Below are 19,921 nucleotides of genomic sequence, written 5' to 3' on the forward strand. Positions count from 1 at the left end.
AATGATATCCTCTCCTAAGGCCTTCAGCCCGTGTGGCTTGATTGAGTTGAATGTTTGGCAGGACTGTGTGAGTGCACAAGCAAAGCAATCTATATGTGCACTGTCTCACCTTCTCAGTAAGGGTGGGTGTGGATGTGTGTTTATGCTAGTGTGTGCACTGAAGACCAGATAACATTTTATATGTGTATGTAAGTAGTACAGTCTATGAGTGTGTGTGTACAGTATGCATGTATGTACGCATGTATGTGCGTGTGTGCTCAAAGACCCATGTACTACTACAGTACCTAGTATGTGTGTTCTGTGTGTGTTAAATGTGTGTGTGTGTGCAGACCACCTCTCTCTCTGTGTGTGTGTGCCTGACCTTCCTTTGTCTACAGCCTATTGGTGGGTTCCTCCCTTTGATTTGGCCACACAGCCACGTGACCCTGCAGCCAGCCTGTGCTCTGCAACTCCGCACTGCTAAAAATAGCTCCAGCTCGCCCCAGCTCCACAGCTCGTTTACATAAGCTCTGAGGAGCTGGGGGGGGGAGAGACCCCGAGGAGAGGAGGGGGGGATGAGAAAGAGGAGGAGTAGTGGACAGAAGTCCACAGGCGCTGGCTGGGGCCTAAAATACAGGGCTGCTGCCAGCTGTTCTGCTCTCCAGCTGTTCCTGCATATTCTCTCTCTCTCTCCTGATGCACGCATGCGCACAGACGGAAACAGAAACACGTACACAAACACACTCAGAGAAGCAGACAGGCACAGATACGCATGTACACACATAGATACTGAATGAGTCACAGAGTAGTCATCTCCAAGTCTGTCTTCATGGTGTTATGGTCCTAATCTGTCCTATGCTACGGTCCTAATCTGTCCTATGCTACGGTCCTAATCTGTCCTATGCTACGGTCCTAATCTGTCCTATGCTACGGTCCTAATCTGTCCTATGCTACGGTCCTAATCTGTCCTATGCTACGGTCCTAATCTGTCCTATGCTACGGTCCTAATCTGTCCTATGCTACGGTCCTAATCTGTCCTATGCTACGGTCCTAATCTGTCCTATGCTACGGTCCTAATCTGTCCTATGCTACGGTCCTAATCTGTCCTATGCTACGGTCCTAATCTGTCCTATGATATGGTCCTAATGTGTCTTTATGGTGCTATGCTCCTAATCTGTCTTTGTGGTGCTGTGCTCCTAATCTGTCTTTATGGTCATATGCTATGCTCCTAATCTGTCTTTATGGTCATATGCTATGCTCCTAATCTGTATTTATGGTGCTGTGCTCCTAATCTGTCTTTATGGTCATATGCTATGCTCCTAATCTGTCTTTATGGTGCTGTGCTCCTAATCTGTCTTTGTGGTGCTGTGCTCCTAATCTGTCTTTGTGGTGCTGTGCTCCTAATCTGTCTTTATGGTCATATGCTATGCTCCTAATCTGTATTTATGGTGCTGTGCTCCTAATCTGTCTTTATGGTGCTATGCTCCTAATCTGTCTTTGTGGTGCTGTGCTCCTAATCTGTCTTTGTGGTGCTGTGCTCCTAATCTGTCTTTATGGTCATATGCTATGCTCCTAATCTGTATTTATGGTGCTGTGCTCCTAATCTGTCTTTATGGTGCTATGCTCCTAATCTGTCTTTGTGGTGCTGTGCTCCTAATCTGTCTTTGTGGTGCTGTGCTCCTAATGTGTCTTTATGGTGCTATGCTCCTAATCTGTCTTTATGGTCATATGCTATGCTCCTAATCTGTCTTTGTGGTGCTATGCTCCTAATCTGTCTTTATGGTGCTATGCTCCTAATCTGTCTTTATGGTGCTATGCTCCTAATCTGTCTTTGTGGTGCTGTGCTCCTAATCTGTCTTTATGGTCATATGCTATGCTCCTAATCTGTCTTTATGGTGCTGTGCTCCTAATCTGTCTTTATGGTCATATGCTATGCTCCTAATCTGTCTTTATGGTTGACCACAACTAAACCCCAAAATAGACTATTTCAAAATAACAATACATTTTTATCTTGATTATATTGAGACACGATCATGTCTCTTGTTTTATTCGTGGGAAGAGATTTTCTAAATTAAAACACACTTTTAGCTAAAATGTTGTGATTTTTACCCAATGGTGAAATGCTATGGTCCTATGCTGCGGTCCTATGCTACGGTCCTAAACTCTTCTTTTTTTCCCAATTCAAATTTTGCACACAAATTTGTTTACATATTTGTTAGTGAGCATTTCTCCTTTGTCAAGATAATCCATCCACATGTACCGGTGTGGCATATCAAGAAGCTGATTAAACGCTATGATCATTACACAGGTGCACATTGTGCTGGGGACAATAAAAGGCCACTCTAAAATGTGCAGTTTTGTCACACAACACAATGCCACAGATGTTTCAAGTTTTTAGGGATTGCGCAACTGGCATGCTGACTGCAGGAATGTCCACCAGAGCGGTTGCCAGAGAATTGAATGTTAATTTCTGTACCATAATTCACCTCCAAAGTCGTTTTGGCGAATTTGGCAGTAAGTCCAACCGGCCTCACAACCGCAGACCACGTGTAACCACGCCAGCCCAGGACCTCCACATCCGGCTTCTTCACCTGTGAGATCGTCTGAGACCAGCCACCTGGACAGCTGATGAAACTGATGAGCATTTCTGTGTGTAATAAAGCCCTTTTGTGGGGGAAAACATATTCTGATTGGCTGGGCCTGGCTCCCCAGTGGGTGGGCCTATGACCTCCCGGGCCCATCCATGGCTGTGCCCCTTCCCAGATATTCATAGGGTATAACACGTTTATTTCAATTGACTGATTTCCTTAAATGAACTGTAACTCAGTAAAATCGTTGAAATTGTTCCATGTTGTGTTTATATATTATTTTGTATATAATGTATGTAAACTTCATGTCAACTCCTCTGTGAGAATATTCTGTCTCTAAATGTTGTCTATCACTAGCAGCACCATGTCACCAAGTACAATTCTACAGTACAGTATGTGTAAATGTACTTGCTGTAACTGAACGATCAAGTTACAAAAATCAGGATATTATTCTGGATAATATAGGGTATCGTATCGTTATTGTTGCACTAGTTGGCTATAACTGCACCAAAACTCCAGTATTTTCCCTTCATAGTCTGTGCTCCATCTTTTTAAAGCGAGCCAATTATTATTTATTCTTTTAACTTTTATTTCCATGACTGATAAAAAAACAAACATGTTTTCTCATGGCTGTCTCTTGCAGACATATGGTGAGCAATATGTTTGGAACATCGAATCTCAATACATATTGTATCGGCACCAAAGCATTGTAATAATATTGTATCATGTGGTCCCTGGCAATTCCCCGCCCAGAGTGGGTGAAAATGCACTTTGGTGATGAAATTTCCCTTCCTTATGTTATAAAATACATATCACCATTGGCTCGTTCGTCCCCCTTCCTCTCCCCTGTAACTATTCCCCAGGTCGTTGCTGTAAATGAGAATGTGTTCAGTCAACTTACCTGGTAAAATAAGGGTTAAATAGAAAATAAAAATAAAAATGTTAGAAATGAATGTCACCAAGACAAATATGATTCTTCATGTTCTGAACAGTTCAGTGGGGTATTTCTCTAACATCATTCAGTAATAAGGCCCGGGGTTGGGTTTATCATAAGCTAGCATATCATTCAGTAATAAGGCCCGGGGTTGGGTTTATCATAAGCTAGCATATCATTCAGTAATAAGGCCCGGGGTTGGGTTTATCATAAGCTAGCATATCATTCAGTAATAAGGCCCGGGGTTGGGTTTATCATAAGCTAGCATATCATTCAGTAATAAGGCCCGGGGTTGGGTTTATCATAAGCTAGCATATCATTCAGTAATAAGGCCCGGGGTTGGGTTTATCATAAGCTAGCATATCATTCAGTAATAAGGCCCGGGGTTGGGTTTATCATAAGCTAGCATATCATTCAGTAATAAGGCCCGGGGTTGGGTTTATCATAAGCTAGCATATCATTCAGTAATAAGGCCCGGGGTTGGGTTTATCATAAGCTAGCATATCATTCAGTAATAAGGCCCGGGGTTGGGTTTATCATAAGCTAGCATATCATTCAGTAATAAGGCCCGGGCTTGGGTTTATCATAAGCTAGCATATCATTCAGTAATAAGGCCCGGGCTTGGGTTTATCATAAGCTAGCATATCATTCAGTAATAAGGCCCGGGGTTGGGTTTATCATAAGCTAGCATATCATTCAGTAATAAGGCCCGGGGTTGGGTTTATCATAAGCTAGCATATCATTCAGTAATAAGGCCCGGGGTTGGGTTTATCATAAGCTAGCATATCATTCAGTAATAAGGCCCGGGGTTGGGTTTATCATAAGCTAGCATATCATTCAGTAATAAGGCCCGGGGTTGGGTTTATCATAAGCTAGCATATCATTCAGTAATAAGGCCCGGGGTTGGGTTTATCATAAGCTAGCATATCATTCAGTAATAAGGCCCGGGGTTGGGTTTATCATAAGCTAGCATATCATTCAGTAATAAGGCCCGGGGTTGGGTTTATCATAAGCTAGCATATCATTCAGTAATAAGGCCCGGGGTTGGGTTTATCATAAGCTAGCATATCATTCAGTAATAAGGCCCGGGGTTGGGTTTATCATAAGCTAGCATATCATTCAGTAATAAGGCCCGGGGTTGGGTTTATCATAAGCTAGCATATCATTCAGTAATAAGGCCCGGGGTTGGGTTTATCATAAGCTAGCATATCATTCAGTAATAAGGCCCGGGGTTGGGTTTATCATAAGCTAGCATATCATTCAGTAATAAGGCCCGGGGTTGGGTTTATCATAAGCTAGCATATCATTCAGTAATAAGGCCCGGGGTTGGGTTTATCATAAGCTAGCATATCATTCAGTAATAAGGCCCGGGGTTGGGTTTATCATAAGCTAGCATATCATTCAGTAATAAGGCCCGGGGTTGGGTTTATCATAAGCTAGCATATCATTCAGTAATAAGGCCCGGGGTTGGGTTTATCATAAGCTAGCATATCATTCAGTAATAAGGCCCGGGGTTGGGTTTATCATAAGCTAGCATATCATTCAGTAATAAGGCCCGGGGTTGGGTTTATCATAAGCTAGCATATCATTCAGTAATAAGGCCCGGGGTTGGGTTTATCATAAGCTAGCATATCATTCAGTAATAAGGCCCGGGCTTGGGTTTATCATAAGCTAGCATATCATTCAGTAATAAGGCCCGGGCTTGGGTTTATCATAAGCTAGCATATCATTCAGTAATAAGGCCCGGGGTTGGGTTTATCATAAGCTAGCATATCATTCAGTAATAAGGCCCGGGGTTGGGTTTATCATAAGCTAGCATATCATTCAGTAATAAGGCCCGGGGTTGGGTTTATCATAAGCTAGCATATCATTCAGTAATAAGGCCCGGGGTTGGGTTTATCATAAGCTAGCATATCATTCAGTAATAAGGCCCGGGGTTGGGTTTATCATAAGCTAGCATATCATTCAGTAATAAGGCCCGGGGTTGGGTTTATCATAAGCTAGCATATCATTCAGTAATAAGGCCCGGGGTTGGGTTTATCATAAGCTAGCATATCATTCAGTAATAAGGCCCGGGGTTGGGTTTATCATAAGCTAGCATATCATTCAGTAATAAGGCCCGGGGTTGGGTTTATCATAAGCTAGCATATCATTCAGTAATAAGGCCCGGGGTTGGGTTTATCATAAGCTAGCATATCATTCAGTAATAAGGCCCGGGGTTGGGTTTATCATAAGCTAGCATATCATTCAGTAATAAGGCCCGGGGTTGGGTTTATCATAAGCTAGCATATCATTCAGTAATAAGGCCCGGGGTTGGGTTTATCATAAGCTAGCATATCATTCAGTAATAAGGCCCGGGGTTGGGTTTATCATAAGCTAGCATATCATTCAGTAATAAGGCCCGGGGTTGGGTTTATCATAAGCTAGCATATCATTCAGTAATAAGGCCCGGGGTTGGGTTTATCATAAGCTAGCATATCATTCAGTAATAAGGCCCGGGCTTGGGTTTATCATAAGCTAGCATATCATTCAGTAATAAGGCCCGGGCTTGGGTTTATCATAAGCTAGCATATCATTCAGTAATAAGGCCCGGGGTTGGGTTTATCATAAGCTAGCATATCATTCAGTAATAAGGCCCGGGGTTGGGTTTATCATAAGCTAGCATATCATTCAGTAATAAGGCCCGGGGTTGGGTTTATCATAAGCTAGCATATCATTCAGTAATAAGGCCCGGGGTAGGGTTTATCATAAGCTAGCATATCATTCAGTAATAAGGCCCGGGGTTGGGTTTATCATAAGCTAGCATATCATTCAGTAATAAGGCCCGGGGTTGGGTTTATCATAAGCTAACATATCATTCAGCAATAAGGGCTGGGGTTGGGTTTATCATAAGCTAGCATATCATTCAGTAATAAGGCCCAGGGTTGGGTTTATCATAAGCTAGCATATCATTCGCAATAAGGGCTGGGGTTGGGTTTATCATAAGCTAGCATATCATTCAGTAATAAGGCCCGGGGTTGGGTTTATCATAAGCTAGCATATCATTCAGTAATAAGGCCCGGGGTTGGGTTTATCATAAGCTAGCATATCATTCAGTAATAAGGCCCGGGGTTGGGTTTATCATAAGCTAGCATATCATTCAGTAATAAGGCCCGGGGTTGGGTTTATCATAAGCTAGCATATCATTCAGTAATAAGGCCCGGTGACGAAAACAAGACGTTTATTCTTTCAGTGAAATACGGAACCGTTCCGTATTTTATCTAAGGGGTGGCATCCATTTGTCTAAATATTCCTGTTACATTGCACAACCTTCAATGTTGTCATAATTACGTAAAATTCTGGCAAATTAGGCAGCCCAAACTGTTGCATATACACTGACATTGCGTGCAATGAACGCAGGAGAAGTGACACAATTTCAACTGGTTAATACTGCCTGTTAACCTGGATTTCTTTTAGCTAAATATGCAGGTTTAAAAATATAGACTTCTGTGTATTGATTTTAAGAAAGGCATTGGTGTTTATGGTTAGATACACATTGGAGCAACTATACGCACCACATCGATTATATGCAACGCAGGACACGCTAAATAAACTAGTAATATCATCAACCATGTGTAGTTAACTAGTGATTATGATTGATTGATAGTTTTTTATAAGATAAGTTTAATGCTAGCTAGCAACTTACCTTGGCTTACTGCATTCGCGTAACAGGCAGATTCCTCGTGGAGTGCAATGTAATCAGGTGGTTAGAGCGTTGGACTAGTTAACTGTAAGGTTGCAAGATTGAATCCCCCGAGCTGACAAGGAGAAAATCTGTCGTTCTGCCCCTGAACGAGGCAGTTAACCCACCGTTCCTAGGCCATCATTGAAAATAAGAATGTGATAACTGACTTGCCTCGTTAAATAAAGATGAAATAAAAGGTGTAAAAAAAAAAAAAATCTATCCAAATCGGTGTCCAAAATACCGATTGTTATGAAAACTTGAAAATCTACTTTATATGCATCTTACCTCTATAGTGTTTTATGTCCTCTGGATTCGAGAAGAAAGATGAGTTCTGTCAATTAGCGTCAACTCTCGCACAGCATCCAGCCTAGCTGACTCAATGCTATTTTCCAGATTTTTTTTACCACTTTTTTCCCCCTCTGGCCTCCATTGATTTAGTCACCCTAATTCTAGCCATCCAACAAGGGAAAACACTCCACTAACTTTTGAACGGATTATGATAGAGATATGAGGTTTAGAACATTCGTTTTTCATAGAGTAGTATCTACATAATTACCTACATTTTACCCATTGGTCAAAATGTGTGTTTTTGATTGGACCCCCTACAGATTGTACCATTTATACTGGGTCACAGAATACTTCATTATCATGATATTGTCATTTTTATGTATTTAACTGTATGCCCAGTATATGGGGCTTATGCAGGAGTCAGAACCACCCTAGTGTTGCAAGCACCAGGGTCCAACCACAGAATTAAATAGAACTAACAACTGCAATGGTCATCAAAACAAGACAGGCCATATAAGGGCAATAAGACATTATGCAGTATATGCCGTTTAGCAAGATGCTTTTATCCAAAGCTATTTACAGTCACGCGTGTACACAGTTTCTATGTATGGGTGGTCCTGGGAAACGAACCAACTATCCTGGCATTGGAAGCGTCATGCTCTACAAACTGATCTACAGAGGACCTCCGGTGGCCAGGCTACACACTTGACCCCGGGTGCTCCTCGTTGTATAATCTGGAAGAAATCCAGCACAACGGCAGAACCACATGAACACTACATATTTAAGATCTTAATTTGAGCAAGCTTTCTGCAACAACAGGATGATCAAATTAAGATAAGGCATCTGTATCATAGAACAATGACACAGTGTGTGGTTGAATTCAACTGTACTGAGTAATTTGGCTGCATTGCACAATCTTCTAGGAAGCCCTTGTATGGCAAATGTACATAGGAAGTCCTGATATTCCTGAATTCATTGACATAACTGGTGAACGCCACACCTCAATCAGAACAATAATTGATCTCAAATTGAAATCTCAATACCAGTTTTTCAGGGTATACGCATTCAGCCAAAGCCAATTCCAAAAGCACTAGATCACCAGAGTTGAAGACATGCTCCGGTACTTTGGCGACTAGTACGTTTTTTTTTTTTTTACCTCCCGTTTTGGGCTGGATGTCTAAATGTGTAGTTCATACAGGCAGAATTAAATTTTTACAGATCTAAGATCTTAATTTAAGCCAGTTTGATACAGCAGGAAAATATTCCTGCAGCAACAGGAATTATTTGGTAGATTATAATAATGGACATTTTTGTAGGGTTGATACATTTTCAAGTCTGAAATGCCAAAGTGGAAATGATAAAGTTCTCCTGCAACAGGGTGATCAAATTAAGATCCCACATCTGTGCCTCAATTAGCCAAGAAATTCCTAGTTTGAAAGAATCTGTTTTCTGGAAGGTGTACGGTGCCATTTCCCTTACATTTCCCCCATGTTGGCCAGCAATTCGAGTTTCAGCCAATGGGCTTCAGCCCCTTGCCATTTGAGTCACAGCTAGCAAGACCCACACAGCAGAGTAAGAGAGCAATGACGTGGTGCACATAGAGTGGGGAAAAAAAGTATTTAGTCAGCCACCAAGTTTTCCCACTTAAAAAGATGAGAGGCCTGTAATTTTCATCATAGGTACACTTCAACTATGACAAACAAAATGAGGGAAACAAATCCAGAAAAATCACATTGTAGGATTTTTTATGAATTTATTTGCAAATTATGGTGGAAAATAACTGCCTAAATACTTTTTTGCCCCACTGTATGTGATGTAGTACACAATTTTAGGCTCGTGAGCACTACTTTCAGAACTACTGGTTAAAAGGTATAGAAGAGTACCGGATAATATCTTTAAAGCTGGAACCCTTAATGGTCACATCCGTTTGCAATATTACAACAAAGACGTTACTGCAAACAACAGTGCTTTTCCCCCCCATGACATCACTGATATTCTGTTGTTCTATGTACTGCTTCGTCAACAAAACAAAAACAACAACGTTCATTGGGCGGACAGTGGCGCAGTTTGAAATACAGCTGAGACAGAAACGTAAATTCAACTAAAGGCTGCTTACAATCTGGTTTGGGGGGGGGGGGGGGGGGGGGGGGGGAACGGTACACTTGGGAGTCTCCACATAGGACCATCTAGATTAACTAGGGCTGGCCTGGAGAGGGAGTGCAGGGTTTGTGTACGCACAATGCTCTCGCCGAGCTAGAAACAGAACAGGCCAGCCAGAACAGGGCACCTATTGTGCTCCCACAGGACTATATTAAGGCCTTATCAGCCTGCAACATCAACAGTGTCCTCTGCTTCCTACTGCCTACTGAGCAAACAACCAGGATCTGCAACTAGTGCACACAGCTTTAGCATGCTAATGAGCACACACACACACAAGGATCTACAGCTTTAGCATGCTAATGCTAATGAGCACACACACACCACTGTGCTAAGCTAATGATGACGTCTATCGTGCTAACACTTACCATGCTAGCGCTAATGTTTTGGAGGTCGTAGCTATCAAATACATGACCACATGAGTAGAGAATGTGGGACACCTAGTCAGTTGTACAACTGAATGCCTTCAACTGAAATGTGTCTTCCTCATTTAACCCTGCCCCTCTGAATCAGAGAGGTTTCGGGGAGCTGCCTTAATCAACATCCACGTCTTCGGGGCCCAGGGAACAGTGGGTTAACTGCCTTGCTCAGGAGCAGAACAACAGATTTTTACCTTGTCAGTTTGGGGATTCGATCCAGCAACCTTTCGGTTACTGGCCCAACGTTTTAACCACTAAGCTACCAGTATCAGTGACACAGCCGACAGGAGTTACCGTGTAGCTTTGAGAGTACAACATACAGTTATTATGTGTATACAGGGGCGCAACTTTGGTTTTAGAAGTGGGAGGGCGGCATTATTCTTATTCCCCCCCCCCCCCCCCCCAAGTCAGATAAACACTCCAAACAGCCTACCCGAACGCTCAGAGGCGGTAGCTAGTTCCTAAATCACATCGTTGCCTCGTTCTGTATCACATTCCAATGATAAAACTGGGGGGACAAAAATGCAATTTCAGAAAACAAATTCAAACGTTAAGTCACAGGTTGGAGGCATCCATTTTGACGGGCTTAAATCTTTGGAGTTTTGTATATCAGGATGAAGTAGCCTGAAGCCGAGATTACCTGTCGAGGGAGGAATTCTTGAGTACTAGTATGATATCAGTTACTGAAACGTACAGCAAGCTAGGGGATAAACTCCATGGTACACAAAAGGGAAGTGCCTCTAGATGCTAGCTCTCAAGCTACGGCACAGTATTGTATAGAAAACTAGACGAATGTCAGAATCTTTGGTATGGTTGTTGCTGGCAAATTAAAATGTTGGACTGCATCCCTATATCAGGTTGTTATCTAATATATATATATAGTTTTGTAAATAGCAATTTGTTCACTGCTGTTTTAATTGTGTAATATACCCACAACTGACTGCGTTTTGTATTGATACAGGGTGCTACAAGTACAAAGTAAAGTTGAAACGTCAAGACACTTTACTTTAGAACAAGTTGAGTCAAACTCTGGACAAAACACTAATGAGTAAACAAAGTGGAATGAAACCAACGAGCCATTCCATGACATTTATGGGCTTTTCCAAACAACGATGCTTCATTGCATGGCCCAAAGGCTCCAACGGACTAGGCAATGGAACAGAACATTGAAATCAATTCAAATGCTGAAAATGGATCTACCCCTCCTCCCAAAACAGCCCTACATGTACAATATACAGTCGGTATTGACTGGCTTATAGGATTGTGGAACGTCAATATGGGCCTCCTCTTTGACACAAGCACTTGGATCGGCCTATAATCATTTTGCGTTTCAATTGGGGCTGGAGAGATGGCAGCAGCTAACTGAACAAGGGGGTGCTAGCGAGCACTGATTGCTCAGCAGTTTCCATTGCTTTACACGTTCATTGGAGGACCTAAGAATAGCACCACGTAGCCATCTGATGATGGCTCTGAACCAGCCACCAATGGACAATCACGACTTAAAGACACAGTAATATGACATCATCAAAACAGAGGGGCGACTTCCTGCTTACCGACATCAACAGATTTTAAGCAGCCAATAGTGGCAGCCTTGGCAGAGTAGACGTTTGTCTACCAGCTGTGTACAATGACATATCGCGGAATCTACCTTTAAGGCGAAACAAAGTGAGCAGACTAGAAAGAACACGTTATCATGCTAGCTACGGCTAAATTGACAGGAACAGAGGTTGAAATGCGCTGTCATGCTAACTTAGAGCAAGGCGTCAGTTATGGACCCTGACAGATAACAGTTTCCTCCTCCTAGCCCCAACTGGTGTCACTTTGTTTCAGTATACAGAAGACAGAGATATTGTCAATGGAAACGAGATAGAGCTGTTAAACATGGATACAGTGGAGCTACTGTGCGTCATGGCATTGAGCGATGTGTGAATGCGCGCGCACACACACACACAGAGTTAGCCAGAACAAACACTAGACGGGTGTGTGTCTGCCTTCTGTAAGCCTCAGCATAATGTGTGTCTTCCTAGGAGAGGAACAACAAGGGGGTCTGACGTCACATATTTCATGCCACTCCAATCCAAACACCTCACAGCCACGTTCTGACTGACCGGAGATTAGGAAAAAGGGACAACTTGAGTGTATTTCATGGTCACAGAACTTGCCGGTGGTATAAAACACTGCTTCACACCGAAGAGGGGAGCACAATCAGAGACTAGAACTCGGCCAGCAAGCCAAGTGGTGTCTGGAGTGCTCCTCTTAAACAAAAGCTATGGAAATCATAACCTTGAGTCACATATTGTCTACTCTCATTCAAGCACATCGTCGACAACAACATGTTGCACTGTATGTTACATAATAGGCGTTACCGTCGCCTATGGAAATGGATGGTTATTAATGAGGGTCAAATAATCATCTAATAAGGGGTCGGGTTCTGCAGACGCACAAAAGAAATACAAATACTACAGTACTTACTCTAGAATAATACAGTAAATACAGTACACTACAGTCCGCAAAGACACTACTGTAAATAGTACAGTATACTACAGTCCACAGAAACACTACAGTGCTATACAGTAAATACTACAGTATACTAGAGTCCACAAAGACACTAGAGTAAATACATATATATACACACACACACACACACACATATATACATATATATATATATATATATATATATATATATATATATATATTTACTCTAGTGTCTATATATATACACAGTTGAAGTCGGAAGTTTAAATACACCTTAGCCAAATACATTTCAACTCAGTTGATCACAATTCCTGACATTTAATCCAAGTAAAAATTCCCTGTTTTAGGTCAGTTAGGATCACCACTTTATTTTAAGAATGTGAAATGTCAGAATAATTGTAGAGAAAAATTCATTTCATATTTGATTTCTTTCATCACATTCGAGTCAGAAGTTTACATACACTCAATTAGTATTTGGTAGCATTGCTTTTAAATTGTTTAACCTGGGTCATATGTTTTGGGTAGCCTTCCACAAGCTTCCCACAATAAATTCGATGAATTTTGGCCCATTCCTCCTGACAGAGCTGATGTAACCGAGTCAGGTTTGTAGGCCTCCTTGTTCGCACACACTTTTTCAGTTCTGCCCTCAAATTTTCTATAGGATTGACGTCAGGGCTTCGAGATGGCCACTCCAATATCTTGACTTTGTTGTCCTTAAGCCATTTTGCCACAACTTTGGAAATATGCTTGGGGTCAATGTCCATTTGGAAGACCCATTTGCAACCAAACTTAAACTTCCTGACTGATATCTTGAGATGTTACTTCAACATCGCCACAATTTTCCCTTCCTCATGAAGCCATCTATTTTGTGAAGTGCACCAGTCCCTCCTGCAGCAAAGCACCCCCACAACATGATGCTGCCACCCCCGTGTTTCACGGTTGGGATGGTGTTCTTCGGCTTGCAAGCGTACCCCTTTTTCCTCCAAACAAAACGATGGTCATTATGGTCATTACGATGGTCCTCACTATTTTTGTTTCATCAGACCAGAGGACATTTCTCCAAAAAGTATGATCTTTGTCCCCACGTGCAGTTGCAAACTGTAGTCTGTCTTTTTTTAGTGGCGGTTTTGGAGCAGTGGCTTCTTCGTTGCTGAGCGGCCTTTCAGGTTATGTCGATATAGGATTAGTTTTACTGTGGCTATACCCGTTTCCTCCAGCATCTTCGCAAGATCCTTTGCTGTTGTTCTGGGATTGTCAGAAGTTTACATAGGTTGGAGTCATTAAAACACATTTTTCAACCACTTGACAAATTTCTTGTTAACAAACTATAGTTTTGGCAAGTCGGTTAGGACATCTACTTTGTGCATGACAAGTAACTTTTCCAACAATTGTTTACAGAAATTATTTCACTTATCACAATTCCAGTGGGTCAGAAGTTTACATACACTAAGTTGACTGTGCCTTTAAACAGCTGGGAAAATTACAGAAAATGTCATGGCTTTAGTAGCTTCTGATTGGCCAATTGACATAATTTGAGTCAATTGGAGGTGTACCTGTGGATGTATTTCAAGGCCTAACTTCAAACCCAGTGCCTCTTTACTTGACATCATGGGGAAAGCAAAAGATATCAGCAAACACCCCAGAAAAAAATTGATAGACCTCCACAAGTCTGGTTCAGCATCATGTTGTGGGTGGCAGCATCATGTTGTGGGGTGCTTTGATGCAGGAGGGACTGGTGCACTTCATAAAATAGATGTAATCATGAAGAAGGAAAATTATGTTGGATATATTGAAGCAACATCTCAAGAAATCAGTCAGGAAGTTAAGGCTTGGTCGCAAATGGGTCTTCCAAATGGACAATGACTCCAAGCATACTTCCAAAGTTGTGGCAAAATGGCATAAGGACAACAAAGTCAAGATATTGGAGTGGCCATCACAAAGCCCTGACCTCAATCCTACAGAAAATGTGAGGGCAGAACTGAAAAGAAGGTGCCAGGAAGGAGGCCTACAAACCTGACTCAGTTACACCAGCTCTGTCAGGAGGAATGGGCCAAAATTCACCCAACATATTGTGGGAAGCTTGTGGAAGGCTACCCAAAACAATTTAAAGGCAATGCTAACAAATACTAATTGAGTGTATGTAAACTTCTGACCCACTGGGAATGTGATGAAAAAATAAAAGCTGAAATAAATCACTTTACTATTATTCTGACATTTCACATTCTTAAAATAAAGTGGTGATCCTAACTGACCTAAGACAGGGAATACTTACTAGGATTAAATGTCAGGAATTGTGAAAACCTGAGTTTAAATATATTTGGCTAAGGTGTATGTAAACTTCCGACTTCAACTGTATGTGATATTTCATAGTTTTGAGGTCTTCACTATTATTCTACAACATAGAAAATAGTACAAATAAATGAAAACCCTTGAATGAGAAGGTGTGTCTAAACTGTTGACTGGTACAGTGTACATTCATACACACACAAATAGCCAAAACATTATGTGCCATTAAACTCCCTGAAGAGCACCTCTGAGGACTTGGAAGACTTTGTCAGAGCTCCATGGGTGATTTTATGAGGTCTAAAAGGCCAATCAGAACGCCCAGGACACATGAGGAGAGTCAACGGAGACACACCATTGGTTGAGAGAGCAACCAGGGCTGTGATGGGATGGAAATTGCCTCTCAGAGGGAATCCACCTTTCATTAACGAGGAAGCTTGTGTAACACACAATGAATATCCTTACACGTAAAACAACTGGCTTAATTAAGGTACTTTCAACAACTTCTCCACTGGATTCTTCCAACAGGGGTTGTCACCTGTTACTTGGGGATGAGTAGTTATGCAGAACAATACATGTGTGCCTGCGTGTGTTTTCTTCACGCACCGCTAACCAGAAAAATTATATTGGGGTGGTATGAATTTCAGTCGGTAATTGCCAGCAGCCTGAGATGGAACACAAACATTGTTATTTGGACCAAGCCTCCAAGGGATCCACATGTTAAACCCCAGGTAGCGCTACCTTACTGGGGGACATCAATGTGACTGGGTGAAATAGCTTGAAAGAACAGTTACCTCAGTGGAGGGTAAAAGACACGTGTTGTGAACAACGCTAAAAGCCCTCTCCTCTCTTCACCGGGAGCGTGCGTCTCAACATACGGTCTTAAGGGTACTATCTGAACACAACTGTGCGTGTCTTTTGGTCGTCACAACAGCGCACCTGGCACGTGGGCTTCTGGGATTTCGGGTTAGCAGACTGCGAGACACGCAACATCAGTGGAGAGATGGAGAGTCCACATGGATGGGGGAGAGAGGGATATAGGAGGAAAGAGGGACGGGGGGAGAGAGGGATATAGGAGGAAAGAGAGAAGGATGGAGTTTGAGAAAGAGGGAGGAATGGAAAGAGAAAGATGGATGGGGAGGGCGGTATAGGAATGGAAAGAGGGATGGGGAGGGAGGTATAGGAATGGAAAGAGAAAGGGGAATGGAGAGCGATAAAGGAATAGGACAGAGGGAGAAAATGGACAGGGAGGAAGAGAGAAGGGTGGAGAGGGGCATTGGGGAGAGAAGGGTAGAGAGGAGAAAGGGGAATGGGGAATGGGAAAAGAATGGCGAGAGTGGACGAGAGAGATGGGGAGGAAGGGAGGGCACGAGGGTTGGGGCCCAGGGGGTACTCACTACTGTGCGCAGTCGATGAGCTGGTACTCGTTGGAGCGCTCGAAGCAAGCCTTCACGCCTTCATCGTCCCACAGCTGCTTGGCATGCTCAAAGAACTCCTGTTGTTCATGAGAGAGAGAGAGAGACGGGGTTAGGAGAAGGAGAGACACGTGACAGCTCAGGGAGCACGGCGTCTTCAACAGGAGCTTTGGTTTCAGACAAGAGAGACAACTTGTCATCACGTTGGCTTTGCTGTACAATTGCATGATAGATGAAAGTACATTTGATGTGAGTGTCCTCTGTAGCAGCATGGTAGATAATCAGTGTACATTACTCAGGCGGTGCAGCGGGTGAACTGACTGGTCCTATAGGATGACAAGTACAACTACGGTGGAAAAAGTCTGATTCGTTCACGACGTCAACACAAAAAAACAAGAATAAGGGGAAATTATACCCTTCCCTGAGAATGAACATCCCCATAAATACCTGTTCAATGATAGACTGCTCTTCCACTCACTTTCCTGTGTAGTGGAGGAGGGTGGGAAGGGGACTTGTTTCATATGAGGTCCGGGCTAATCTAACATCTAACAGTGTTGTCTTCTAGACAGTCACAGACACACCAATATAAAGGTTAACTTTAAAAAGCCCAACTGAGAAAGACATGACAATATAAAGCTGAACGTTTAGGGACCAACCAGCACTAAAATACAAAATACTTTTTTTGATGCAACACAAAAAACATACTGTTTGCCGTCTTCTGCCTCAGAAGTATACCAATGGGAAAGAGAGAGGGAGGGAGGGACGAGTGGAGGCAGGAAGGCGAAGAGAGGGAGTGAGGTTCTGAGAAAGAGAAGACTTGTTTTCCCACCCGCTTGTTCCTTAGAGAGAGCCGAGAGCTGGGTTTACAATAATTAGTCCCCCGGTGGGGTCATCGCATAATAACCACAATACAGGCAAACAAATGGCAACAGAGATGCAAAACAAACTCAGATGCTAAAGTCGCTAACGCCGATGCAACAAGGCCTTGAGTGAAGTTTGAACAACCTTGTAAATGGCAGCTTGTTCACGATTCAGCTAAACAGTCTGCGCTGAACTATTGCGCAGTATCGACCGTGTATCTATTGTCAAAAAACGTGTCAACCATTTTCTAGAAACAAAAACACAGTAGGAGGGCATTTACTCATTTTGACAGTTTACTTTACTTTCACACCTCAATTACTACCATCAGAAAAACAATTCCTCCACACACTATAATGTGCAAAATATGCAAGATAGTTCATGGTAATAACCTACACCTCGAAACTACATCTTAATAAGCTTCACTTAACAGGTTTACTGTGAATGTCTCCCTTCACACACTGAAATCCAGCTGTGTATATGAGCACAACCGCACCTCTCAGACTTCCTCTTTGCTCCCATTAGTTACAGGTGACATTTTGATGCACCGAGTCAGGATCTCTCTCTCCACATGCAAAGCAGAGTGCGTCTGCATGCCAGGGCAGTTTCCTGGCCAAGGCTGATGATCTCACCGCGAGAACAGGAAGTCACTAAGCGGAGAGGAGGACACAGAGACAGTTCATCTGCCCGTATCAGCCCAGACGCTGCTGTACTGTGTGTTTACAGGGAGAATGGAGAAGATATGGGGATGTTGCTTTAACGTGTGCCATGTTACTACGTTACAATAACACTGAGCCAGGTCCTGTCGGTCTCATGACTGAGGAAAATCGGATGTTTTTCCCCCATATGAGTCATTACTTGCACTGTTGTCGACTCAACCTAAGACTGTCAGTATCACAGGGATTGCAATGAGGGTGCTCTACAACGTTCTATAACGACTGACAAGCACACAGCCTATAATTTTCTACAATTTTGTCCCCCAAAAATTGGCTAAGAAAGTTAATTAATTGTGGAGTGCAAAAAGTCGAGGTACCCAGTCTACTGAAGTCCACAATAATAAAGTGAAATTCACAACTATGAACCAGTTTCAATTCCTGAAAAAAAAAAAAACTTGAGCAAAAAAAAATAATAATAACTGTAGAGAACCTATGTTCCCTATTTGACAGGCAGCCTATCACAGGGATGGGGAATGCTAAAGCAGCCCTGTGAGTCCCCACAGTCAAAACTCACAGGGCCCAACATTGAGCCCTGGGGAGTACCTGGTGACACAAAAACACATAAACAAAACACTGAAGCCCATTAGGAGCCCTTCCATTTAACCAGCACGTCCTTTACTGAACCTAAGCCTTCATTAGTGATGCGGCGAAGAGAAAAAAAAAAAAGAGTCATTAGCAGTTGGGTTAGAAACAACTAGCCCATGGGCCTGTGGCTAATGACGTCCCTGGCTGCTTTTCTGGCATCCTCCAGTCCCTCCACACCACTACCAGTGCGATCACCTCAGATTCCCTGGGCACACTCACCCACCCCTGGGTATCAACGCTATCCCTTGTATACCCACCATTGGACCAGAGAGGGAGATTGTGCTAGGATACTGCTGTCTTTAGTGCCACAACACAGGGTCAATCTATGGCGGATGTGACTGCTAGTCGTTAGGGCCACAGTTATGTCCAGGTGATGGGTGACATCACAGTCATGTAAAGGCCATGTTCAGGATGGTCTGATACCTGACCTAGAACACAAGGAGGTTGTGGACGTTCAGCTCAAAACAACTGTGTGCGTGTGTGTGTGTGTGTGTAGGGAGGGAGGGAATTCTTCCTGTGTCTTCTGCAACACTGTTGTGTTATGGTAACCACAGACAAATGAAAAGACAAAGTTCTGGTGAGACGACATTCTCAGTCACGTGTAAAGAGTAATCAACTCACTCAATGAAGCCCTTTGGGTAGCCTGCCTGTCAGCTATGGTTTGCTGTCACTAAATGCTCCAGTGTTTCAGTTTGTGCATGTGGATACATATTCCATAAACCGTGAATGCAGCAATATCCACATTGTTATTCATGGTCATCCCTTTTTGAATACAATGGTTCATCAAGTTTATGAAAACAACATCAAACATGAAGTCCCATGAACGATCCCCTTGAAAGTATTTCGGCTTAGAAACCAAGTTGGCGAATACAATGAGACAAAGGATTCTTAGATATATTTTCCAATGCACAGCTATGCACTAAGTAATTTTACAGAGCCTGCGTTTCTGGCCCAGGTATAGCTTTACTGTCATACATAAGGCTAGGATGAGTCATCAACAAAAGTAATAGTTCTCGAACACACACACACACACCATCAGACAAGATCGTCAGGGGAGACACAGCGCTGGTCACAACGCCAGTGAGGCGTGATCCTGCGTCTCTCAGCTACATCCTGTTACACTTCAAAACCTCCCTTCCTGTCAAACACACACAACCACACACAAAACCACACACACACACAACCACACACACAACCACAACCTCACACACAACCACACACACTTTCTGGTCGAAAAACATAAGCAAATCTCAACTGTCTGACTGCCTGCCTGACTCCCTGCAAGTCTGTTTGTGTCTGTCTGTCTGACTGCCTGCCTGCCTGCCTGTCTGTGCCATGCCATGCCGTAGAGTCGACTAATCTGGTCTAAATCTCTGCTGTTAGGAAATGGTGATGCAGCCCAGAGCAAATGAGCCCCAGACAAAGGATTCACAGAAAGAGATAGTGAAAGAAACAGAGAGAGATAGTGAAAGAAACAGAGAGAGATAGTGAAAGAAA

The 19,921-nt window shown here is 42.9% G+C and overlaps 1 protein-coding gene across 6 annotated transcripts in view; it reads right to left on the reverse strand.

The window, feature by feature from the left end:
- Positions 1 to 19,921, reverse strand: part of LOC109909794 (guanine nucleotide-binding protein G(olf) subunit alpha-like) — a 60,240-nt gene that overhangs the window by 22,129 nt on the left and 18,190 nt on the right. For all 6 annotated transcript variants that reach the window (XM_020508820.2, XM_020508822.2, XM_031796786.1 and 3 more), the window contains exon 5: positions 16,248 to 16,345. In XM_020508820.2, coding sequence (XP_020364409.1) covers positions 16,248 to 16,345 — 98 coding nt within the window. The remainder of the gene's footprint in view (positions 1 to 16,247; positions 16,346 to 19,921) is intronic.

Source organism: Oncorhynchus kisutch, linkage group LG18, assembly GCF_002021735.2.
Source record: "Oncorhynchus kisutch isolate 150728-3 linkage group LG18, Okis_V2, whole genome shotgun sequence".
NCBI classification, from domain to species: domain Eukaryota; kingdom Metazoa; phylum Chordata; class Actinopteri; order Salmoniformes; family Salmonidae; genus Oncorhynchus; species Oncorhynchus kisutch.